Source organism: Ursus maritimus, unplaced genomic scaffold, assembly GCF_017311325.1.
Source record: "Ursus maritimus isolate PB19 unplaced genomic scaffold, ASM1731132v1 scaffold_17, whole genome shotgun sequence".
In the NCBI taxonomy this organism is placed as follows: Eukaryota; Metazoa; Chordata; class Mammalia; order Carnivora; family Ursidae; genus Ursus; species Ursus maritimus.
In genome coordinates this window covers 56,152,902-56,178,627 of record NW_024424119.1, presented here as the reverse complement: position 1 = coordinate 56,178,627, position 25,726 = coordinate 56,152,902, and the positions used below count along the sequence as shown (strand labels likewise).

General features: G+C 49.7%; 1 protein-coding gene across 3 annotated transcripts; it reads left to right on the top strand.

Moving 5' to 3' along the window:
• Nucleotides 1-24,425, top strand: TTF1 (transcription termination factor 1). Of its 3 annotated transcripts, none has more exons than XM_040632107.1 (11): nucleotides 1-62; nucleotides 3,355-4,374; nucleotides 5,702-5,928; nucleotides 7,200-7,385; nucleotides 8,526-8,604; nucleotides 11,855-11,985; nucleotides 14,047-14,281; nucleotides 16,237-16,326; nucleotides 17,450-17,515; nucleotides 20,749-20,834; nucleotides 21,742-24,425. In XM_040632107.1, the coding sequence occupies exons 2-11, from the start codon at nucleotides 3,362-3,364 to the stop codon at nucleotides 21,921-21,923; spliced, it is 2,295 nt and encodes a 764-aa protein (XP_040488041.1). In that variant the 5' UTR covers nucleotides 1-62; nucleotides 3,355-3,361; the 3' UTR covers nucleotides 21,924-24,425. The 3 variants fall into 3 exon arrangements, with proteins under 3 accessions (XP_040488041.1, XP_008696900.1, XP_040488040.1); XM_008698678.2 differs by having other exon boundaries at nucleotides 3,344-4,374; XM_040632106.1 differs by lacking the exon at nucleotides 1-62 and adding an exon at nucleotides 69-612 and having other exon boundaries at nucleotides 3,344-4,374.
• The last annotated feature ends 1,301 nt before the right edge of the window (nucleotides 24,426-25,726 follow it).

Here is a 25,726-nt window from a genome sequence, read left to right as displayed (position 1 = left end):
TACTTCCGTTTCCACCACGGCGGCATTTCCGGATTGGAAAAAAGGTGGCGGCCCTTTGGGCGGTAGGTTGAAAGCGCTTTTCGGCTTTTCGGTTGTTGGGGTTTTTTGATACGCGTGTGGAGTCCAGCGGTGGGTGGTGGTGTTTTCGCCTCGCAGAGGCCGCCTTTGGCCGAGGTCTCCTGGGCGGAGGTGGCGCCGCGGCCGGCCCACGGGAGCCGAGGCTTGGGTCTTGGTCAGGAGAGGATCGAGAGTCGGGCACCGGCCGGTGCGGTCTTTCTCGGCCCCGGAGCGCCCGCCGCAGAGCAGGGTGTCTGCCGCACCCCACAAGCGGCGAGAGGCCCGGGACCAGGCTTGGCCACATCCCGGCCGGGCGGGAAGTGGCGTGTTCCCAGTCGGTGGGCACAGGTGTTTGTGCCCGGATGTGTCGAGCACGCGGGAGCCTTTGGGAGTCAGACGGACAAGATGCCAGCCCTTGGGAGGCCGATCGTGTCCCAGCGGCGCGGAGTGCCAGAGAGCAACTGCGTCCCGGGAGCCGGGACCCAGGCAGGCTTTTAGAGAGAGGCTTTCTTGAGGAAGTGACTTTCGGACTTAGACCAGTTAACGCGGAGAAAGGTAACTCGCAGGAAGGAGCATCACCAGCAGAACAAGTTGCTTCTGAAAAAGTCCTTGAGAATGAAAAAGAACGTGTGTGTTCTAGGAACTGAACACAGAGTGTCTGAAACCCAGAGAGAAATGTTAAGTGGAGAGGTAGGCATGGACCGGACTAGATCATGAAGGGCATGGTAGGTCTGTAAGGATTTGGGATTTGATCTTAAGAATGACAAAGAAACCATAAAAAAGTCTTGATGGGGCAGGGTGCCTTGGTGGCTCAGTCAGTTTAGCCTCAGACTCTTGGTTTCAGCTCAGGTCGTGATCTCAGGATCCTGAAATCGAGCCACGGGTTGGGCTCGGTGTTCAGCACGGAGTCTGCTTGAGATTCTCTCTCCCTCTGCCCCTCCCACTCATGCTCGCTCTCTCTGTCTCTAAAACTAAATAAATAAGTCTTAAAGGAAAAAAAGTTTTGGTGGGGAGCAACTATATATATATTTTTTTTAAGATTTATTTATTTATTCAACAGAGATAGAGACAGCCAGCGAGAGAGGGAACACAAGCAGGGGCAGTGGGAGAGGAAGAAGCAGGCTCATAGCGGAGGAGCCTGATGTGGGGCTCGATCCCAGAACGCCGGGATCACGCCCTGAGCCGAAGGCAGACGCTTAACCGCTATGCCACCCAGGCGCCCCAGCAACTATATATTTAAAAGGTTGTGCTGAGTTCCAGAGACCAGAGGGAGAAGCTTAAAAGGTATTGAAAGAAAGAGAAGGAGGGTGGAGACAGGAAGGAAAAAGAATATTTAAAGAAATTATTTGCTTTCTTCATTGTTATTAAGAAGTCCTGAAAGATGGGCCAGCAAAGTGATGCTTGAATTTAGTGGCTTGGAGGTCGTAGACACTCTTCCTGGAGCAGTCTCAGCAGAGTAGGGGGGGGTGGAAGCTACAAAGTAGTGGGTTCAGAAGTGGGTAGAAGGTGAGGAATTGGAGAGAGCACATTCTGTCTTAAGAATTTGTGCTTTGCACCTGCTTGTGTTCCCTCTCTCGCTGGCTGTCTCTATCTCTGTCGAATAAATAAACAAAATCTTTAAAAAAAGAAAAAAAGGGGGGCACCTGGGTGGCACAGCGGTTAAGCATCTGCCTTCGGCTCAGGGTGTGACCCCTGCATTATGGGATCGAGCCCCACATCAGGCTCCTCCACTATGAACCTGCTTCTTCCTCTCCCACTCCCCCTGCTTGTGTTCCCTCTCTCGCTGGCTGTCTCTATCTCTGTAGAATAAATAAATTAAATCTTTTAAAAAAAAAAAAGAATTTGTGTTTTGCAGGGGAGGAAGGAGAATAGCTAGAGGGGACTTCAGGGTGAGAGGATGGTTGCATCTTTGTTTTTTGTTTTTGTTTTGTTTTGTTTTTTAAGTTAGGAGAGGCTAAAGATTGTTGGAGAGTTGCTGCAGAAGGGAGAAGCTGAAGATAAGGGGGAGGGGGAGGGTCCCTAACTTCTCGTGGGTAGTGAAGAAGATTTGAGAATTGTGTGGCTGGAGGGAAGAGTATGAAAGAACACGTGGATTTATGCCCACAAGCCAGATCCCCAGCCCCAGGATCTCCCCTTCAGTGGAGGCACCTAGAGCGCTTGTTGAGGCCTTTCTCCCTGTCACTCAAAAATGCATGGAAACATCTCTGATGGAATTCCAGAATGTGGGTTCTTGAGGTGGAAGTACACAGGGCAACAAGACTGACAAACTGCCTTCTTTCTTGGAGTTTACTTTTTTAGCAGAGGAGACGGACATTAAATGGCTAGTTAAATAATTGTTCATTTTTTAAAGTACAATTTGGGCTCAGTGCTACAAAGGGGAAGTACAGTTTGCTCTGAAAGTATATCATCTTGGAACGCACCGAGCCCAAGGGGCCAGGGAATGCTTTCTCTTTCTCCTCTTTCTCCTCCTTTGTAAATACTTATACATTTATATCCTCCAGTCTCTTGTTTTTAAACAAATGAAAGCAATCTGTACCCTTTTTCTTCCTCTTGCTTTTTAAGTGAACTATTTCAAGCATTCAGATAAGTGTAAATAAAAATATAACAAACACCCCTGTACTCGTTACCCCAATTAATAAAAGAAATAAAAGATGTACAGAAGAGAAACTGGCTCTATACTTATCCCTGATCCCTGCATTTGCTAATTACAATCCCCATGCCTATAATTTTATGACTGTCTATTCAGAAAAGATACATAAAATTGTGTGTTTTAAACTTAATATGCATTGTATCATAGTGTATCACTTTAGTTAGGGAAAGCTTTCCTAAAGAAATGATACTCAAGCCAAGTTCTAAAGGATGAAAGGAGGCAGGAGGGAGAGAGGGTGGAAAGGCAGCAGAGAGCCTTCTAGAAAGAGGGAATTGTATGCTGTAAGACCTTGAGCCAAGGAAAGGATTGTGTCATGTTTGAGGAACCCAGAAAAAGGCATTGTGTGGCTGGAGCACAGAGGTGGACAGGAGAGGTACAAGACGAGCCTGGAGGGGGACAAGGCCCTGATCGTGCTGGGCACTGTTCTCCATTAACTTTTTTACCGTATCTTAAAGGCGGCGGGACCAGAGAGCAAATTACAGTGAGCCTCCTGTGCGTTTAGAAACACTAAATTTATAACCATGACTCCAGCCTTGTCATTTGTCACCCAATCTCATTTTTCTGTGATTTTTTTTTTTTTTTTCTCCTGAGGTTGATGTTTAAAATGCCTTGCCAAAATAAACCGTTGTTGTCAAGTTTCCCCACAGGAACAGAATGGAAGGAGAATCGAGCAGCCTGGAAATTCACACGCCAGTTTTTGACAAGAAAAAGAAAAAGTACTCAGTATATAAGGAAGGACAACTAAGGCACCTCCGTGAAAGTGTCAGAGACTCCCCCCTGGCCAGCGAGCAGTCTCACGTAACCAAGAGTAAGAAAAAAAGAAAGGATTGCCAGCGTCTTCTTCCTCCCCCTTTGAAAAAGTCAGAAGTGTGTGATGAGACGGAAAAGGCCACTTCTGTCCCCAAAAAGAATAAAAAGAAAAGACACAGGGCTTCGGGGGTGGATGAGGAAACAGGTGTGGTGTATGTCCTGGTGGATAAAGAAAATATCGAGAACAAACCGAAGAATTTTAGGAGGAATGTCGATGTCGTGTATGTTGATGTGAGCCAGGAACAGACGCCAACAAAAGAGCCTGAAGCAGACGAACCACATTCAGTTCCTAAGTCACATAAACACGAGTCGGGGGAGCTGCGTCATAAAAGCAGGGAGAGGAAGAGTAGAAAACATCGGAGGAACGCGGGCTCCTGGGGCACCGAGCAAGAGAGCCCGCGTACAAGCCTCGCCCTGCCCGAGTCGGAAGCACAGGAGCAGAAAGGCCAGCTTTCTCTGGGCCCCGGAGACGGAATCACACAGCAACCAGTATCAGCCGATAAAAAAAAGTCTAAGAAAAAAAAGAGGAAAATTGCACATGACCAGGAACTTGAGGCATTGCCGGGGCCTGAGAGTCTTGAGAACGCATACTCTGAAGGACGGCAAGGGGTCGGCGAGGTCGGGACCGCAGAAGGCAGTAGGGAAGCCGGCCGGGTGAAGAAGAAGTCAAAGAAAAGAAAGCGAAGGTCTTCTGTTGAAAGTCCCGTAGGGCCTGAGGGTGACTTTTCTGTGCCCGCTGCGAGCTTTGAGGACACCCAGTCTGATTCACTGGAAGGTAGTGGTGCCCTGATTGAAGAAAGTGCGAAACCCCGGCCGCAGGAGGAGAAAACGCAGGCCTGTTTGGAAGAGGTGCAGAGGTAACGTGGCAGTGCCGTGTCTGTGTGTATGTCTTCCGCGTGAATTCTGCCTGTGGCCTCTTAATCCAGCACGCGGGTAGCGTGTCAGAAATCAGACGGAATGTCAGATGTACAGAACCATGCATACATGTGACCGAGTAACTTGGCAGGAAGCTTCCTTTCTTCATGTATTAAGTAAGGCAGTTAGATCAGATTTTTACTAAGAACTATTCCAGCCCTGAGATTCTATGAATAAGTTTAAAAGGGCATTTTAAGACCCCCAAATTATCTTTCTTCGTCTATATGCATATACCTAGAAGAAAGGATTACATAACTTAGAATTTCTACAGAACAGGAAAAACCGTGAATTCGGGTTCTCCCTAATAAAAAAAAATTTAGATGTCGTTATTTATATAATTATTGTGGAAGTCAACTGTCTGATAAAATAAACACAGCATTCTTTTTTTTTTCTTAATATAGCAGTTTTTTAAACCATTTTATCTCAGTTCCTAGGACTTGGGACAGATTTTTCTCCCCATTTTTACTCAATGGCTTGCTTTTTTTTTTTTTTTTTTTTTTTTAACAAATGTTAGGTTGTCCTGGCCTGAAATAGTTTCACCAAGAAGTTCTTTGGGAGAGGATGCCACTTCAGGGGGTATCGATAAGAGGGGCCCACTCACCTGGTCTCATCAGGGGTAATGCTGCTGTGCGGCAGGCATATTGAGGGCTCTGGTTTTGAACGTGTACTGGGCTGTGGGCCCTGTGAAAGCAGCTGACCCTTTGCTCAGACAAATACAATTTTTTTTTTTTCTGATTTCCTGCCTGAGTGGTTAGCTGGTAGGATTGACCACAGTTGGGGGATTCGGACGTCTGGTGGAGAGTTTAGGGATGAATTAATGACAGATGCATAGAAGATTAAGCAAAGGGGGAAAATGTGGCTATTGTCACGTGCAGCGAAGCAACCGTAACCACATGGACCCTGAATGGTGATTTAATTGGTGGCCACTGTCACAAAATTGAAATCCCGGGGTGGGGTGTGGGTTGGAAGAGGGCTTAGCTCATAGGAAGTCAGTATCTAAAACCAGCCAAGTTGAGAAGTAGTGACACAAGAAGTAACACGTGCTGGAAATCGGGCTGCCGGCCGCCCGAGTCCCTTGTAGACTGCGTCTGCACGTACGCCTATGTTAGGTTACCTCAGGGAGGCCACGCGCTCTTCACAGACCGAATCAGCCCCAGCGTCCCTCCTGGATGAACACCGGCCCTCGTCCAAGTGAGGATCGTTTTAAGAAGAGAATGGGAAAGCCACCGAGGCTTTGGGTGACGTGAGTCAACCCAATTTCCCCCGCAGGTTCGAACCTACAAATGAAGAGGAAAGCCATTTGGAATTGGCCAGAGATCCTGAGACAAAATATTTATCGGAAGACTCCAGAGATTCGGGTGACTCGGATGTGGATTTGGACTCGGCTGTGAGGCAGCTCCAAGAGTTCATCCCGGACATCAGGGAAAGGGCCGCCACCACAATCAAGCGGATGTACCGGGACGACTTGGGGCGCTTTAAGGAATTCAAAGCGCAGGGTGAGCTGGGGGCACTTCAGTATTTATCGAACTTTCCCGTCTCGCTCACGAGCCGCTACCTTAGTTCCGTGAACGCTGCAGATTTCTAGATTCACAGGAAGCGTCATCCCGTAGGCGCTTCCAGCTTCTCCTCCTTCCAGAATTGGTGTCTGAGCCATAAAATTAGCAAAATGTAGGGCCCTGGTTTTGCTCTTCTCCGCCTAGCTTCTGGTAGGGGAGGCATGGAAGGAAAGGAGGAGAGGGAGGCTAAGTGGCCGAGCCCTTGGGGAGGATGCAGAAATAAAGGGAAATGAAAACAGTCGGTATTGTCAACTTGATGAGCCGAAGCTTCTTTCCCCCGAGGTATTAAGTGGAGGCTGAGCCGGTTGTAGTAGCCATGGTTTCACCCGAGACCCAGCATGGTCTCCTTCTTGATTTCCCTATGTTATAAGAACCTCCCAGAAAGCTTATGGAATTGAAAAGTAAACTACACATTTAAGGCTGTGGCTACAGAAGAGCGATGTTTACCGAGGGGCTGTGTGCGGCCCAGTACCTCTGGTCCCTGCAAAAAGTCAAATGGGGGAGCCTTAGGGAGTGAAGCATGGCGAAGAGATTAGTTTTAGAAAATAGCCAAATTAAGGAAGAAAAATATAATTTATAGAGCAGTATCTCTAGAATGGTCCCCGTGTATTTTCCGTAGAAGTGTTTATGCGTATATATTTTATAAAAGATATTCTTTAAGTAAGTCTGAGAATAGAAAAACATAGTATGTAAGACCCTCAGTACATAATAAAACTCGGTTGCTCTGAGTTACAAGGCGAACTAGAATGTAAAGCAGCCGCCCCTGCTACCCCCACCCCCCATATGTATGCGTAGAGAATATATGTGAATATTCGAGTTCTTGCCAATTCACACCCCTGCCTTGGGGGGAGGAGCAAGGCAGAAGAGATTAAAGGGGAGGTTTCTTTTAAATGTTTATTTCCATACTGCTTGAATTTTTAATGAACATATATTCCTTCTTAGTATAAAAAACTACTTTCAAAAGTTGATTGATAAATGGGGAAGGTCACTTTGGAGGGGGGTGACCAGGGAAGACATTGGGAGGAAGTGAGGTCCACAGCGGGGGGTGGGGGGTGCACAGCAGGGGAGCTAAGGTCAGGGGCACGGCTGGGGCTGGTCCCAGCAGGGGAGAGCTGGCGGGCCACTGTCTTGTCACTGTTGAAGACCAGGTGGCAGGTTTGCTTTTCTTCCTTGTTGACAATGCGTACTTTTTCTCCCCACCCAAATCCTAGGTGTCGCTATTAGATTTGGCAAGTTTTCTGTAAAGGAGAACAAGCAGTTAGAGAAAAACGTGCAAGAATTTCTGTCCCTGACAGGAATCGAGAACGCAGACAAACTGCTGTACACGGACAGATACCCAGAGGAGAAATCCACCATCACTGACTTAAAAAGAAAATACGCATTTCGATTGCACATTGGTAAGTTCAAAGCTGTTTACTCTTTTACCATCCACAGCCTTCCAACCCTAGACGGAGAAGCCACGGTAAGCATTCAGACAGCGCTGGCCCCGTTCAGCGCACGCGGTGGATGCGCGCCCTGCGGCTGCTGGGATTCCTACTGCCAGCCTGTACTTTCGGGGCTTTGGGATGCGTTCTTGTCTTCCACGTGTAGTGCGTGTACAGATTTTATAAGAAGTGCCGTGATCGGCTTCTAGCCTTCCTACTTGGTAATAAGTATCATTTTGGTTTCTGTTTATTTATTCTTCATCATGTTGTTCTGCGTATGCTGCACAAAGCACGTTGTTTTTGGTTTTTTTTTTAAGATTTTATGTGTTTGTTTGTTTGTTTATTAGAGAGGGAGCACAGGGGGAGGGCCAGAGGAAGAGAGAATCTCAAACAGACTCTGTGCTGAGCACAGAGCCCAAAGCCGGGCTCGATCTCACGACCCTGAGATCATGACATGAGCTGAAATCAAGAGTCGGACATTCGACCGACTGCACCAACCAAAACACATTCTTACGTGCACCAGGGTCTTCTAAGTTGTCCAAATACAGCCTTATCTGAGCTTTGTCACCGGAACCCTCCTCCTGCAGCCGTACTCGGAAAGTGAGCATGTCATGAAGCAACACGGGATCGGACTGAAAAAATTCCGTGAATTTAAAGAGGATGGTTCCTTAGGTATTCTCTGGCGTGCACAAGGGGAAACAGGCTAGGGGGCCCCTGTCGAAGGGCTCTTTCATCCTTAGAGTGAGGAAGCACACCCAGCTTGCTCATTTAGAAAGCTCTTCCGGTAATCTGACAGAGAACTGTTTGCGTGTGTCCCCCACCACAGCATCCTTTCCTCTCGATTCAAATTTTGTTAACATTACTTTGCTTTATAAGGGCCTTTCCCTTGAATTTAGTAGACCGGAAGCTGGAGCCTTGACGTATGAAGTGCATCGTTTTCAGAGCTCTCCAGGGAAACTGGGGATCTTGTGCGGGATGTATGAAATCCCAGCCTTGACACAGGGTCCAGGGCGGTGGTGTTCACAGGAGCCAGGCTGGGTTCCCTTTGCAGTTGTGACTCCCTTTCAGGCCATGCCCTGTGGGCCCCTCTGACTGCCTTTTTTCTGACTTTAGGAAAGGGCATCGCCCGGCCCTGGAAACTCGTTTACTATCGAGCAAAGAAGATGTTTGATGTCAACAATTACAAAGGCAGGTAAGAAAAAGTCTTAGCAGCTTGAGACAGAAGTGTCTCTGGTCTTTGCTGATAGTATAAAACAGAGCGTCCACGACAGGTGAGACGTAAAACACCGAGAAGATGTTTTGTGTGGGAAAGTAGACTGTCTCTGTTGTCAGCCGTACGTCTTCAAAGCCCATTTCGGTTTCTGCCTCTTGGGTGAACGTTTGTGATCTTCCCCTTTCTGAATCCTTGGCTTTTCTTTATACTTTCCTTAGCCCTCAGCGTGCTTTGCGTCTCTTACGTTACTCATGAAGTTTTCTTCGCTCTCTGCTGATTTGTGAGCTCCGTATGTACCCAAACGTTCCTTTTCTTTTGTTTTTCTTTTTTTAAGTTTTTATTTATTTGAGAAAGAGACACACAGGTAGTGACAGAGATAGCGAGAGAGCACAAGTGGGGAGGAGAGGGAGAAGCAGACTCCCAGCTGAACAGGGAGCCTGCCATGGGGCTCGATCCTAGGACCCTGACTGAGATCATGTCCCGAGCCGAAGGCAGACGCTTCACCAGCTGAGCCACCTGGGCGCCTGTCAGACGTTCCTTTTCAATGCGATGCTCCCTTCAGCGCTCAGCCCAATTCTTTCCAGTGACTATTTGAAGGTGGGGAAAGCATTAACAGGAGGTCACACAGGAGCGGGTCAGTAGTGACAATGCGGAGTGTCCTGTGGTGATGGTCATTGTCCCTTTTCCCCCAAGCACGATACCCAATTATATTCTGTCCCCAACATTCCAGATTAAAACCAGTGTTGATGGGGTGTCGGCTGTGGGTGAGCCCTCTGCTCCAGACCAACCAGCAGCTCAGCTACTCGACTCACCCTGGGAGGCAGATTGAGTAAATCTGACAGGGCCAGGTGCCTTCCGGTTAGCTGCGTGATCGTAAACCAACACCTATGTGTTCTCTGACCTCCAAGCACTGATAGGACCTTGCTTTCTTAACTTTTGACCAAAAGAAATAAACCCTCCGCAGAGGAAAAGGTTGCCCGCAGACTGATTCGCACCCTCCACTTTGTCCCAAGCCCGGGGTTGGGCATCTGGGCAGACTCGAAGGAAATTCACTAAAGATGACTCGTTAAGGGGGGACTGGAAAGAATGCTTTTGGCAAATGAATGGTGGCGGCTGAGATGACATTTTTCTCCCAGAAGCGTGGGAATGAAAGATTGAGAATAAGACAAGTTTGTCGTTCCAATGAGGAAGTTCCTGCATTCTTCTGCACCACGTGATTTGTATGTGGTAACCATTTGCCCTTGGGATATTTTTTCTAACTTAAGGGGTTCTTAACTGAAAAAAACCACAGAAAGCCAAAAATCAAAAGAATTTTGAGGCTCTGGGGGACTTCAGAGTTCAGCACACCTGTTTCCTCGTTTTTATGCGCTCACTTTCTCGCTGATGTCCTCCTTTGTGTAGCTTCCAGGGTACCTCTAAGTTGTTTTAAATCTCAGAAAGTGGGGCGCCTGGTGGCTCAGTCAGTTAAGCTTCTGCCTTCAGCTCAGGTCATGATCCCGGGGTCCTGGGATCGAGTCCCGCGTCAGACTCCTTGCTCGGCGGAGAGCCTGCTTCTCCCTCTGCCTGCTGCTTTCCCTGTTCATGTGTGCACTCGCTTTCTCTGACAAATAAATAAAATATTATAGATAAATACATAATCTCAGAAAGACCCTGATCGCCTTGAGAAGGAAACCGCTAGAAAGCAGGATTCTTAGCAGTGAAGGATTGCAGGCCTCTACTTACCACTCTCTGCATTCGTAGACGACTTTCTGAGCACGCTCGGCTCTTACTGTTGGAAGTGATTCTGGATCACGGTCATCAGCAACGGTTACCACGTTACTGGGGCTTCTCTTGTGTTGAGTTAGTGGTAACAGAAACCACCATACCCCTACCCCGTATTAAGGAATTCTAGGATGCCCTTAGGATTGCTTTCCCTTCACTTGAATACTTGTGTTTATTTATTTATTTATTTATTTATTTAAAGATTTTATTTATTTATTTGACAGAGAGAGAGGAGACAGCCAGCGAGAGAGGGAACACAAGCAGGGGGAGTGGGAGAGGAAGAAGCAGGCTCCCAGTGGAGGAGCCTGATATGGGGCTCGATCCCAGGGCTCCGGGATCACGCCCTGAGCCAAAGGCAGACGCCTAATGACTGAGCCACCCAGGCGCCCCGAACACTTGTGTTTAATCTCCAAATCCACTTATAGTGGTTTTTTTGGTCCTTTTCTTTAGTATATTTGTTTTTATGTGGGGTGAACGCACCGTACATTCCTTGAATAATTGCACATTTGTGTGAAGTCATTTGTCACGTATTTCTTCAATGTCGTCTGTCAAGCACTGCGGATACCATGGTGTAGGAAACCAACAGGGCCCCAGCCTTTGTAGGATGTCCCCTCCAGAGCCGGGCTGTCCATCACGGTGGCCACCAGCTTCACGGGGCCGGGGAGCCCTTGAAATACACTTAGTCCAAGCTGAGAGGCACCGTAATAGTGACGAACAGGCAGGAGTTAGAAGGGAAGAATGTAAAATATTAATACTTTCAGATCCTGATTGCCTGTTGAGATGGTTGCATTTTTAATATAGTGGGTTAAGTCAAATATTTTATTAAGTTCATTCAAAGGAAATAAAATTCATTTTCACGTGACCACTACAAGGTTTAGATGACATGTATGGCTCATATTACACTGTTGGACGGTGCTGGTCTAGAGGCAGAGATGGGTTAATGAGGGGACCCCTCGGTGTCCCAACTGCCCGTCTGGGGGCGGGGGTGCAGTGAAAGGGGCAGAGCTTTCTCTGGGGGAGAGCAGCAGGGGACAGGACGCTCGGGTATCGGAGGAGCCTCGCTGACGACGGGCCACCAGCAGGGTTTCCAGGAGCCGTCCAGGCGGGTGGAAGAAGGTCATTTCCACCCCAGCACGGAGGCTCTGAGGGGAAAGAGGCCTAGAAGAAGGCCAGTGGGGCTGAGCTGTAGGGAGCACCGGGCTCTGTAGGCACGTGGAGGAGTTGGGTGTTTTGTGCTTGCAGCACAAAGCCTTTTGGGGTTTGGATGGGGAATAACGTGATTTGCTCTGGCCCCTGGCCTGGGACTGCAGTGACTGATTCATAGGATGACCACAGCTTAGACGCCAGGACAGGAAGTGATGGGAGCAGCCTGCCCGGCAGCTTTTCCCAGGACCACGGTGAACTGCAATGAAAGTACAGTTTTTAATCTTGTGTTTAATTGAGAATTGTAACACGTTTTCCCTTTCAGGTATAGCAAAGGAGACACAGAGAAGTTAAAGATATACCATTCCCTGCATGGAAACGACTGGAAAAAGATCGGCGAGATGGTGGCTCGAAGCAGCCTTTCCGTTGCCCTGAAGTTCTCCCAGATCAGCAGTCGTAAGTGGTGGTCTCTGGTGCCCCCTGGGTGAGCGGATGAGCCCCCTGCCCCCCGCTGCAGGCCTCCTTGCCGACCCGTCTTCCGAGAGAGCTGTCACATTTTAAGCCATTCTCTGTACTGATTCATTGCATTTCCTCCTGCGTGTTTCTGAAACCACATGGCCTTCATTCACAAGACCAATTTCGGCCACATCTGAGGTCTTTCGCTTTCAGCGCAGCTCTCAACCAGCCTGACCCATACCCTAGAAAGCAGGTGGGGAGCAGAGCCTGGGTGGAGGAGGTTCCCCCCCACCAGAGGGCAGCAGAGGCTGCGGAGAGCCGGGGTGCAGTTCAATCAGCCCGTTAGGCGGGAACTTTTCTAAAACCTCCTGTGTCTTTTTCTCCTTTTTCCTAAGAAGGAAGATTTTCTTGGGTATATTCTTTGCATTATAGAATCCCCAGTTGCTTCAAGAAGACAGCTCGCAGGCAATGTTACTGTCAGCACAGAGGCGATGTGCTAGGTCACGTGACAGAGCAGCGCGTGGGGCAGAGCAGCAGGCGTCCGTGGCCCTGGCGTGACTGGGAGCCAAGCCTTTTGTGCTCCCACATCCAGCCACTGGCGCCTTGCAAGGACTCAGTGTGGCCAGTTCTTCCAGTTTCCAACAAGTAAAGCAAAAGTCTATATTTGGGGGGGGGGGGGGTGTGTGTGTGTGTAATCTAGATATTTTTTGTTCCTCTGGAACTCTCTGAGTTTTAAATATTCATCTAAATTGTTGAGAAAAAGTAACGACACCACTCTATGGGCCAAACCAAAGATATTTGTAGGTTCCCGGTTTGAGGCCTCTTCCTTAGCCTGACCGTGACCCTCTAGACGAGGACAGTGACCCCCAGATGGTTTGATGCCCTCTTCGGAGGCCAGCTTGAGGTTCAGGTGCCTTTGTCATCATGGCCAGAGGTCCCATTGCAGCTCAGTGCCACAGTGGGAGTTCCTGGGGAGAGTTACGGCCGCAACGTGAAGTCGTTCAGTTATTTTGTCCCCATTAAATGTTTGAGAACTCCAGTTTCACACAGGAGACATTACTCTCAGAAGCAAGAACAACAACATTTTGAAGTTACAAAACATAACATTGCTTTAAGAAGGGACTTGTCTGGCGTTGGTTCTTCTTCTTTTTTTGTTTTTTAAGATTTCTTTATTTGAGAGAGAGTGGATGTGCAAGCACGAGCCGGGGCGGGGGGGTGGCGGACAGGGGGAGAGACTATCCAAGCAAACTACCGCTGACTGCGGAGCCCGATGTAGGGCTCGATCCCGAGAGCCATGAGATCAGGACCTGAGCCAAATCCAAGAGCGGATTCTTAACCACCTGAGCCACCCAGGGGCCCCTGGCATTGGTTCTTAAGAAGAAGTGGTTCCGTTTTAATTTGCACGTAGCTGTGTTTGATGGTTGTAGGTCTGCGTAATCAAGGTGTTGCCCTCTGTCTTCTGGTTTATTTTTTCTTTTTCTCTTTTAAGGGTTTATTTTTTTAGAGAGAAAGAGAGAGAGTGCATGGACAAATGTAGGGGGAGGAGCAGAGGGAGAGGGAGAGAGAGAATCTCAGGCAGATGCCACGCTCAGCGCAGAGCCCGACGTAGGACTGGATCTCTTGATCCTGAGATCATGACCTGAGCCAAAATCATGAGTCAGACGCTTAACCAACTGAGCCACCCAGGCGCCCCTTAAGACTTTATTTTTTAGAGCGGATTTGGGTTCACAATAAAATTGAAAGGGAGGTACAGAGATTTCCCATAGGCACCCTGCCCCCACACGCTCACAGTCTCTGCCATTATCAACATCTCCCCCACCCCCCCGCCCCGCCTCGCCCCAGAGTGGGGCCTTTGTTACAGTCCGTGGCCCTACACTGGCACATCGTCATCTTCCGGGGTCCATAGTTCAGTGAAGTTAGGGCTCACCCTCGGTGGTGTATGTGCTGTGGGTCTGGACAAGTGTGTAGTGACGTGTATCCATCATTGTCGTTTTGTTTTTAATATTGTCCTTGAAAACAAACAGGTAAGCAACTCTGAGATCATTCCTTTTGTGTCTATAGCAAGAAATCATGGTGCTTGGAGTAAGACGGAAACCCAGAAACTTATCAAGGCCGTCGAAGAAGTGATTCTAAAGAAAATGTCTCCCCACGAGTTAAAAGAGGTGGATTCTAAACTCCAAGAAAACCCTGAAGGCTGCTTGTCTATTGTTAGGGAGAAACTCTACAAGGGCATATCTTGGGTAGAAGTCGAAGCCAAAGTAGAAACCAGAAATTGGATGCAGTGTAAAAGTAAGTGGTAAGTTTTAAGGTTTCTTCTACACACTTCAACAAGATACTTCCCTCCCCCTCCCCGCACCACGCACACGGCCGGAGTGGGTAGGTGAGTGGGGTCAGTAAGGGGACCTGTGTAAGCACCGTGTGCACAGCCTTCCGTGTCAAGAGTGATCATCTCTGGCCAGACGTTCCAACCACTTCAGTATCGACATCCGATCGCAGGTAGCACCTAAGTGACCCTGATTCATCCTGTGCTTTCCTCCAAAGTAACTTGAACCTCTTTAATACCAAGTATTGATTTGGTTTTTCCACTGACTTTTGGTTTCTTCCCTCTGTCCCTTGCTAAGTCTTTGGTAAAACAAGACAGTTCTCTCTTTGCAGCATAAAACGCACCCACACAGAACTCCCGTCGGGGAGAGAGATGACAAGCACAGTGACGTGCACGAGCTTGCCACGAGCCCGGCTTGTCCGAGGGCCCCTCTGTCCCCCCTAACGCGAGGAGGCCGTGCTCACCATAGAACTTGAGACACGCTAGTCACACAGCAGCATTTTCAGGCCTGATCTTGCCTGATGTGGCTTTTCCAAGCCCTGGAGGGTCTCTGCGCTGGGTGCTAGCTGCTGCAGGACCCCTTGGAGCCGTGGTCCTGCAGCGCATGACCCACACCTCGTGCGCAAAGGGAGTGCGGTCATGGTCAGTGTCAAGTAAGAGTGAGCTCTAGGGTGGGTATATTTGGTATTGAAAGCAGACTCCTGAATTGCACCATTTATTGTTGCTGTAGAATTCTGCTGTAGAATTACCGGTTTATTTTCGTAGAAGACGACGCGCAGGGACACACACTCCACGGAACAGATCGTGTTCTGGGGGATGGAGGACCCGGAGTCCTTTCTAGCTCTGCAGTTTAGACTAAACGAAGGGGTGTGTTTCAAGCATCAGTTGGAGGATGATAGATCAGTGTGTAAAAAGGGAGACGCTGCAGGGCGGCCATGCTTCCGGACCAGTAGAATTAGGATAACGTGTAAGAGAGGCTGCTTTTTAACTTGAAGAGAAAAGCAAGAAACTTAAAACCTGAACGTAGATTTCCTTCAATTGAAATGACCGCAGATGATACACCTTGTTTTTTTAGAGAGATTGATTTATTAGAGAGAGCTAGAGCATGCGAGCGAGAGTGTGGGGGGGCGGGGGGCAGAGGGAGAGTGGGAGAGAGTCCAAAGCAGACTCCTTCCTGAGCTTGGTCTCACGACCCTGAGATCACGACTTGAGCCGAAACCAGGAGTCGGATGCTTGCCCCACCCGACCGCACCCCACGGGCGCCCCAGAGGCTGCGTCTGGAACGAACACAGTCGGCTGCTGGTACGAGCAGCGGCAGCCTCAGCTGTGTGTCGTGGGTCCCCCTCACCCAGAATGTAACAGCGAGCGATCTGTCCATCAGATCGTGGCAAACTGCTATTTGAGATGAGTAGCTAAAAAATATTTTTAGCTGGGGTGCTGCTCTCACTAGGAGCTCCGGTCACCCTTCCCTTCAGCCATCAGCTGTGGGCCTCAGAGGAATCATAGCAAGTCTCCCTTGGTGTTCTGACAGCTGGGGACAGTCACAACAGCAGTGTCCCTCTTTTCTAAACAATCAGAAATAGAGTTTACAGTTTTGTTTAGCACCCGCTAAAAGGCTCATTCTCTTCTCCTTTTTGTAACTTCATGTTATGGAAATTTCATAGCACACACAAATTTAGAACTCCTTGTATCCCTCATCCAATTTTAATAGCCATCAACTTTCTATCGCTTTATGTATCATTTCCCACTTAAAAAAAAAAAATCAGCACACTCTCCGTGCTGGTTAACGTTAGCAGAGATGAGTCACACAAGTTAGAAACTAGTTCTCAGTAGGAGTGACGTAGGTGAGAAAAGTGCAGGAAATCGCAGTGCACGCTGTACCCCTGAAAGTCTTAAAGTACGTTATTTGTTTGTTTCTTTTAACACAGGACGGAAATCCTAACCAAGAGGATGACGAATGGTCGGGAAGTGTACCGCGGAGTTAATGCTCTGCGGGCCAAAATCAACCTCATCGAAAGGTAGAGAAATAGCGATGCTGTTGGAATTCTGTCTCTCTCCGGCCCAAGAGTAGCCACGCAGCATCGGAATCTGCGGTGGCGTTGCTAAGGCTGGGATCCGTCTTTCAGCGCTCCCTAGCCGTATGGCCCGGGGGCGTTTCCTACCTCTGTAGGCCTTGGTGTGTGCTCTCAAATGAGGACCTTCATAATAGTACCCGCCACTTGGTGTTACTGGGAGGAGAAATGAAATAACGGAGTGATTTTTGTCTTTGAAAGTTTGTGCGTGGGTAGAAGTGATTTCTGTCCACGGGAAGTGGAGGAAAATAGTTCAGGCTGAGCCCTGCCGCTCTCCAGCACGCCTTCTTTGGCGTCGCTGTTGCCTGCTCTTTGGTGTTGTCTTTGGTTCCTGGTCCACGGAGAGTCCTCCCCCGGCTGAGGGCAGGGGGGCACGGGCCTGTTTGACAAAGCCTGCGAGGCTTGCGGGCTGGGCTTGTGTCGAATGAGTCACAGCAAAAAGCAGAGGAAACCTGGGATTCTGGCCACCCTGTCGGCTTCGTCTTCCCGCTCGCTGTCCTGAGCCCTGCTTGAAGTTCCGCACGCTGGGCCTGGCTCGTGGTGCCTCCAGCTGTCTTCCCCCAGACGCACAACACACACTAGCAGACGGGGGCGGCCGTCTTGTCCAGCAGGCCTGGGCTCGGTGTTGGCAGCCCCCATTAGTCATGAAAGCTCGAGCCAGTGACTCGGGCCCTCGGCGCCGTTTCCTCTTCTGTAGACCGGAGGTACGCCCCCGACCTCAGTAGGCGTGAGGGTCTAAACACAGCTCTGTCCCACGTACCGAGTGCTGCTGAGCTCACGCACCGTTACTGTGTGTCTGCGTCGCTGTTGACTGTGGGAAAGCATCACGGTTTGGTGGGAGATGCAAAGGGCCCAGAAGGAGGAGGGATGGCTTTTCTTGTCAGGCCTCACTCAGCTCACTGAGTGACCTTGGGCTGACCTGGGGCTGGCATGCCAACCCCGCTGGGCCTGAGGGAGCTGGGACGGGGATGAACATGCTGGTGCCCCGAGCTTTTCACGTGTCTGAGGGCGAGCAGGCGTCCGTCGTGCTGATCGTGCTTGAAAACTTCGTGTTTATTTTTTCTCGTAGATTGTACGAGGTCAACGTGGAGGACACCAACGAGATAGACTGGGAAGACCTTGCTAGCGCCATAGGGTAAGGCTGTGAATTCAGCGTGAGGCGGATTAAAAGGGAAGATGTGGCCTCACGAGTGACTGAGATGCGACGGGTTCGAGTGTAGACTGTCCTGTGCGTGTGTGTATTTGCAGTGTCCGCGCCGGGTGCTGTGGGCCCGTCGGAGCCTCTGTCCACCCCACCCTCACCGAAGACACGTAGGAAGGGTGAGCGAAGTGCGTGCAGTCTCCTGAGAGCTTCCGGAGCTAACAAGTTGAACGACCAGTAGAGACCCCGAATACTCCTTTCCCCAAATCACATATTCTCCAGTTTGCCCTGTTTGCTCACCATCCGCCCTCCCTCTCCCGCTCCCGTTTCCAAGGGAGTAAAGTGGTCTCCCTTAGCCACCTGAGGGGCAGTGGTGGGCAGCGTGCCGTAAACAAGAACGGCATCCTGCAGAGTCACAGTACGTGACCAGATCCAGACATCAGACGCCGGTACGGCACTCTGCTCTCGAACACAGCTCGTGTTCGGATTTCCCCGCTCATCATGTCCCAGGAATGTCCATTTTTTTTAAATGATTGTATTTATATATTTGTCAGAGAGAGAGAGAGCACAGGCGGGGCAGAGGGAGAGGGAGAAGCAGGCTCCCCACTGAGCAGGGAGCCTGATGCGGAACTCGGTCCCAGGACCCCGGGATCCTGACCTGAGCCGAAGGCAGACGCTTCCCCGACTGAGCCGCCCCGGCGTCTCATCCTTGATAGCATTTCCCCCCGATTTACCATCCAGTCCAGCTCCGCACACTGAACTGTCTCCTCAGTGACGTTGTCAGTAAAGCTCTTCTGCCTTTGTCTCTGATGCCGTTGAAAACGTGGGCAGGCCCAGGCCGGTTGTTTGGAGAACGGGCCTCTGTCGGGATTTGCCTGGTGCCTCCCCGCGTTCGGGTCTTGTACTTTAGGCAGGGATGTGACGTGGGTGACGCTGCATCGTGAGGCCCTTGATTCTGATTTTGATCCTTGGGTGGCATGTGCCGCGTCCCCCGCTGCAGGAAGTACCAGTCATTCTCTTGGGGTTAAGAAGGGGCCGTGGGAGATATTTGGAGAGCACGTAAAGATCCTGTTCCTCTTCAAGCTTCCCTCGGTACTTTCACTGCGGGGTCATTTGCATCTCTCATCTGCGGGGTGAGGCTGAACTTGCCTCCCTCCTTCTGCCTTTGCCGAGAGCCCTTGTTGTACAGCGTCCTTACATTCTGGATCCCTCCCTGCCACCGAAGGCCGAGGCCATGGCTCTCGGTAGGTGAATTTATTGCTCGCAAAGCACAGTCCCTGTAAGCAGAGCAGATCACTGAGGGCTGTGGGGTGCGGGGATTGGGGGGCTGTCAGAAGCAGGGGTGTTACGGGTTGTTTGGCCTTTAGTTTTGGAAGGGTGGACAGTGGGGCAGGGCAGCTGCAGCCTGGCTGACTTTCAGAAGTGTGACGCTGTCCTTGATGCATGAGGAAGGGTTTAAACTAGTTCTGGTGGTTACTTGCACCTCGGGATCATGGACGAAGAACAAAGAGCAATCAGTTTGGTTTTGTAACTTGGAGAATGGGAAGTTTGTCCTGACCCAGACATGCTCATGGTTCCAGACCCTTCCCTTTTCCAGTTGACCTGAGTGAGAGGTGGGGCACCCACTGCTCAGAATTGTGGGTCCCTGCGAGGTGAGGGTGGCAGGCGCTTTGAAAGAGGGGATCTTGCTCTGGACCCACTAACTCCCTTCTCGAGAGGCAGCCATGGCTACGAAGCCCTCCCTTTGTAACAGCATACCACTTTTTGAAAAATTGGATTTTTCCAATAAGTTTTTGTGTATTTTGTGATGTTGCTTCAGATCACAGGTTCTTAAATTAAAATGGGCTTTTAATGGCTTTAAGTAAAATTATATATTTAAGAAGAGGCTGTTTCACTTAAGGTTAATAAATCTCATAAAACAGAGATGATGGCATCTAGTCAAATACTGTTTGAAATAATACGTGGTCAAGTTTTAATAATTAAAACAGTGAAAAATGATAAATTTTAAAGTTCAGTCTCTTCGGTGTCTTAAAGCCTCCCTTGTGAATTATTTAGGCAGGATGTAAAGAAAGTGTGTCCGCCTAATGAGTTGTAATGCCTACTTGGTTTGAAAATGTCCAGATCCATTATTGTGACTTCTCCAAGCTTGGGTCTGCGGCGTGCCCCATGGGGCGCACGGCGCTGCGGGGAGAGAGAAGGTGTGGGGGCCTTAGAACTTGGCCTTGGCGGTCGGCCCGACCTGGCGTGGACTCCTGGTACTCATTATTTAGCCATCCTTGGGCACGTTGTTCCCGAACTTGTGTCTGAGCCTCGGTTCCTTCATCTACAAAATGGTTTAATAGGACGGTAACGAGGACCAAGGAGATGGCGCGTGGAGGACACGTAGCCCAGTGCGGGGACACAGCGCGTGCCCAGCTAGTGGTTGCCGTGAGGAAGAACTCAGTAAGAGTAAACGTAGTCACACTGACTGTTTTAACTACTAGGTTAACTATTGAAGCAAAGAAGTCATGATTTTATAGTCTAAGAAAAAGTAGCCAGGAAGTGAATTTCACTTAAAAAAAACACAATAAGATTTGGTTGTTTCCGTCCTGCTTACTGTGAATTGAAAATGTATTTGAAAGTATGTTTGGTGATTTGAAAATCACGAAAACATCGTAAGCATCTACTTTTTTCAGCTTTGCAAAATAAAAAATCAGAGGACGTCTGCCTTTGGATTGTGACAAATACGCGTTTATTCCAAGTGTAATGGTGAAGAGTGTAGGATTTGGGGTCGGACCACCCGGTTGAAGTCTGAGCGCTACCCCTTGTGAGCCATAAGCTCTTGGGCCGCTTCTCTGCGCCTCAGTTTCCCCGTCTCCGGAACGAGACGCGAGTAGTCGCTCTTCGTAGAGCAGCTGTGTGGCTTGTCTGTGGCTGGACGGGAAGCTCTTGGGTGGGGCCAAGTGCAAGGTGAGCGTCAGCCTATGTCAGTTTCATAATTTAGGCAGGACCTGTCTTGTTTTCGCTTGCTTTCTTTTGTGTGTGTTCTTTTTACCCAAATGAACAACACCTTTTTCGTATGTGTCTTATTTTTGTCACACGTTTGTGGACGTGATGGTTTCCTGTTCAGAATTAAGGAAGTCACTGAAGTCTGTAGAGTCCCCTGAATCCGCGTACTTCGTACACAATAGTGACGTGACCGGTTTTTAAACGGAATGTAACTTTTTTTTATCTTTTCCTTTCTAAAGTGATGTTCCTCCGTCTTACGTTCAAACTAAATTTTATAAGCTGAAAGCTACCTGTGTTCCCTTTTGGCAGAAGAAGACTTTCCCAGGTCAGTATTTCTAATGTTTACATAGTTAAGAACACAGCAGGTGATGCCTCATGCTGGGGGTAGGACCCTGGGCACGTGACTCAACTTCTGGGAGTCTCGGCTGCTTCGGTGGTAAAAGGGAGAAAGTGTCCATGCTCATCCCCACCTGACAGGACTTGCTGAAGCTCTCAACGAGATAATAGATGAGTCGTGGTCAGCAGGGTGTTCGGTGCGTGGCCAGCGCTCGGGAAATAACTGAGTGCTCCTGGATCGCCGTTGTGTGCACACGTGCTGACACGCACACACCACGCCACACGCATGCACGCACACGGTTCCAGAATAAACCTGAGATGCCTGGTGGCTTCTCTACAGCCTTCTGTGGGTGGTTTCGGTGTCCCCAAACTTAGATCGTCAGAGTCCTCTGGGGAACTTGTCAAACACATACATACGGGGCCTCGTCCCATACTTACCGAATCCTAACCTCCAGGCTGCGTCCTAAGGCTAGATTTTCTCTAACAGGCTCACGGGAGAGCCTCAAGCGGCCTGCCCAGCAGCAGCGTTCGGGAACACGGGTTCGGGTGGTGGCTCTGCCCTGGGGTGTGTGAGGACTACTTTGGGCACTCAGCAGGTGGCACTACCTGGCTTTGAATCCTGGCTGCTTTTGTCCCTACAAATTCTGTGACCTTGGCCGTGATTCGTAACGTCTCCCTGCCTCGGTTTCCTCGTTTGAAGAATGGGCTGACAGTAGTGCGTGCCTCCTAGGATTTTGAGGGGACTGGCGGAGTGACTGTAAGAAAACCAGTTAGAACAGGACCACGCACACAGTAACGGCACCAGCAGCGGGCCACCCGCATCCGTGCCCTCTACCCTTTGACCTTGCGAAGGAGGCTTGGACAAATAATGTCAAAATCTCGTTTCTTTTCTTTAGAGATTATAGACTACCTTTACGAGACCACCCTGCCTCTGCTTAAGGAAAAGTTAGAGAAGAAGATGGAGAAAACGGGGACCGAAATCCAGAGTCCCGCCGCACCCAGGCAGGTCTTCCTGTTCAGAGACATCTTTTATCGTGACGACGACAGTGAGGGAGAAGACGGGGAGGAGAAGAGTTAGGGGATGGCGCTGTGGCTTGCCCGCCTCTCCCGGTTTGGTCGTATTCCTGTGCCTGGGGCAGGGAAGCTGCTTTCAGTCCTGATGTGTAGTGGAGAAGGGGCCACGGCCACGGGAAGGGGGCGACTGCGATTCTTCGCACCGTGGACCCTCCCAGAGTGAGTGCCACGTTCAGACGCCAGTGTGTCTGCACGCAAAGAAAGAGCGCGTCAGAGTCGATTTGCTACCGCTGAACCACTGAAAATAAGCACAACTAGCGGTTTTTATAGGACAACAGTATCCCAAGTCCCTCTCATCGCGGCAGAGGGTGGAGTCACATCCCTGAACATTTCACTGTGTGGATTTCACCGCGCACACTCCCCTAAAACGGGAACGCTGACAGTTTTCGTAAGACATGCCTGTGGTTTGCTTTCTGTTTTCCGTTGTGATTCTGTGTTCCCGGTGTATGTGTATGTGAGTTCTAGATCAGCATCAGCAAGGGGGGTGTGGGTCTGCTGGTCTCGCACACTGGCTTCCATTTGCACACACCTGCTTCAGGGTGAGGCTCTCATCTTCCGGAGGGAGTCAGGTGTTCGTATGTATTTTGCATACAGGATGCGTTCTCGGAGCCAGTCACTGAATTCATGTGGTGTTCCAACTGGAAAAAAAAAATCCAAAACAGAACACCCAGCAGTCTCTTCCAGCGCTTCCAGAAAATCTGGCTCCGTTAGCTTCATGGAAAGATGCCGTGTGGGTCTGAGGCACAGCTCACACCTCACGGAATTTCAAGGATAACTTACATGTCGGTCTATTCTGTCAAGTCAGGAAAGCAAAACCACTCTAGGTGTTTCAAACGGAAGGATTTAATGTAGGGATTTGGGTTACAAAATTGTTAAACAGGGTTGAGGGCACACATGGGAAGGCTGACTTCCTGAGCCCTGGGTCACTGAGGGGAGGGGCTTGCAGCGCCCTGTGGCTCATGCTGACGCGCCGCGCCCCCCCCCCACTGCTGCCTCCCTCCTGCCTTTCAACCTCTCCCGAGTGCCTCCCTTGGGCCGCCCCTCAGCAGAGCCCTGCTGGCGAGGGGAATGAGCTTTCCAGGCTTCTGGCCACCCCTGAACATGGAAGGTGTGGGTGAGCACCGTCCCATGCAGCCATGTCACCATCTGTGCCAAGACGAAATTCCACCGTCTCCTGCGTGTTTTCTCTGATGTCTCTTATCTCACATCATGATGTGTGTGCTGTCGGCTAATTCATCCACAAAGCTAGATTTTCTTCCAAAGCTGCCATACGTGGAGAAGGACGAATACAGAGACAAGTCTAGAAGGCTGGTCACCAGTATATCCCCAGCACCTGTCCCAGCGTGGCACGTGTAAGAGACACTCAGTAAATATTTTTTATCAGGCATTTTATCTTCAGTCATCTCCTATCTGTCAAGCATACCCGTCCCCATGCTGATGGCAATGAAAGCTCCTTTTGGAGGACAATCCGGTGAAATACATCAAAGCCTTAAGAATGTACGTATTTTATGATCCAGCAGTTTCACTTACGGAGATAAAGCAGTTTCACTTTTCAGAAATAAAAGAACTCATGTATAAGAATGGCCCATGTATAACTTGAAAAACAGATAAAAATGTAAATGTTCCTTAATGGAAATCTGTTAAATTATGGTATATTCCTAGAATGGGATATTGTCCAGTAATTAAAAATGATTATGATAGGTTGGGTCAGCATAAAAAGAGGTAAACAATATTGTCAACTAAAATATTGCAGAAGAGTATATATTTTCAATTTTGTAAAAGTAAGAAAATAAAGGAAATGTTGTATACGTAGATTCATTAAAACGTACGGGAGAATTTAAACCCAAAATGTTGACAGTGTTTCTCTCGGGGCGGTGAGATTGTGGATTTACAGGGTAGAATTCTGGATTTGCAAGTGCCAGAAAATGGGACCCACATGGACCTAAAGAATCCAGGAACTCTAGACTGAAAGTCCAGAGGGAGCACTCATTTTAAGTAAGGACTGACCCAGCTACTCGTCACCGGAGATGGGGTTTCTGGCAGATTCTCTGCTCCCCCTTTGCCATTCTCCACTTCATCCTCAGTCCACACACGGGGGCCCCTCCCATAGTCACATGCTTCGGCAGACCTGCTCCCCTTTCAGAGGAAGGAGAAAAGGTCTCTTCCAATTGCTCTTGCTTAAGGCCTGGGTTTTGCTCCAAGTGCCCAAATTGGAGCCTGTGCCCAGCTCTGAACCATTCCTGGAGCCAGGAAGACAGGCCTGTGTTCGGCCAGTCTGGGCTCACCTCGAGCTGGGATTCCTGGCGTGGCTGAGAGGGTAAATACCCCAGTGGGAAAATCAGGGTCCCCTTAGCAGAGGAGGTGAGGAGGACTCAGGAAGTGACCCAGATGGGTGTTGACAGTGGGCAATTTCTGTGCTGTCTATCGTGCCCAATAAACTTGCATACTTTTTGTAAAAGTTCTATTTTTGTAACTTTTTCTCATCGGTGTCTCCATGCCTCTCCCTGCAAAAAAAAAAAAAAAAAAAACAAAAACTGTACAAATGTTAGCCTTTGCCAAACAAACACTGTTTTTACATATAAGGGTCCAGGAATATGGAAGGAAAAGAAGGGTAGGGTAGTAGACTGTGTATGTCAAATGCAGGTCCGGAGAAGAGAAGATGGTGCGGGGAAACCGTGAGTTGGCTCACGTCCGAGGAGGACAGGCAGAGAGAAGCGGCAGGCTTGCGAGAGAGGCGGCCTCAGCTCCGCGAAGCAGAGGACCGAGCCGTGAAGCGGACAGCCCCGATTTAGTCTGACGAGAGGGAGAGGTGTGTAGGGTCTGTACCTGGGGGGACGTGGAGGAGCAAGAGCAGACCCAGAGAGAGAAAGCTCAGCTGTCTCACAAGCAACAAGGCAGAGGAACAGATAGGATTGTTCTGGACAGTCTTGCCCGTGCCTGGTTCGAGTTCCCGTCCCAGTTCTGGTCATTCGCACTTTTCAGCAGTCACACTGTTCCGTGGCTTCACTTCATTCGTGGACCTCATTCCCCAACAAAGAGGTCCAAGAGCGCAGCACAGAGGACGGAGAACATGAGTGTCACCATCAGACCAGGATCTCGATTCTCCCCCAGGCTACTGGCAGTTCCACAAGTGTTGACCACGCGCCCTGAGTCAGGCACTGCTAGGAGCTGAAGTCGCCAGAGGGACCGAGCGGACTTGCAGGCAAGCCATCGAGAGCTTGCTGAACACCATGGCCGGTTCATCTCCTGAAATGCACGCCAGTCCTTATTCTCTGACCTCCTGGAACAGTGCATGCATCCACCAGCGGGCTCACAGCCTGACCAAGCAGTCACCCTCTGCTCTGCGTCCTCTCCCTTGGTGGCACTTCCCTGTTCAAGACACCAACCCTGGGTGAGCCCTTCCATCTGCCTCCTCCCTGCACCGAAGAGCTGACTATTTCTGGAAGAAGACCACACAGGTGGGCGCCTGGGGGGCTCAGTCGGTGAAGTGTCTGCCGTTGGCTCACGTCATGTTCCCAGGGTCCTGGGATCCAGCCCCATGTTGGGCTCCCTGCTCGGCTGGAAGCCTGCTTCTCCCTCTGCCTCTGCCCTCTCTCTTTCTCTACTAAATAAAATCTTTGGGGGAAAAAAAACCCACAACAGCTGGCTGGTTTCACTTTAATGACTGTCAACCTCAAACAGACACTGTCACCAGACGATCTACTTTGATTCTCTGATAACATTTGCTGTTCTTCCCCCGCATCAGCCATTATGCCTTCAACCTTCCCACGCCCCTCTTCTGCCCTTTCCATGATCCGCTGAGCAAGT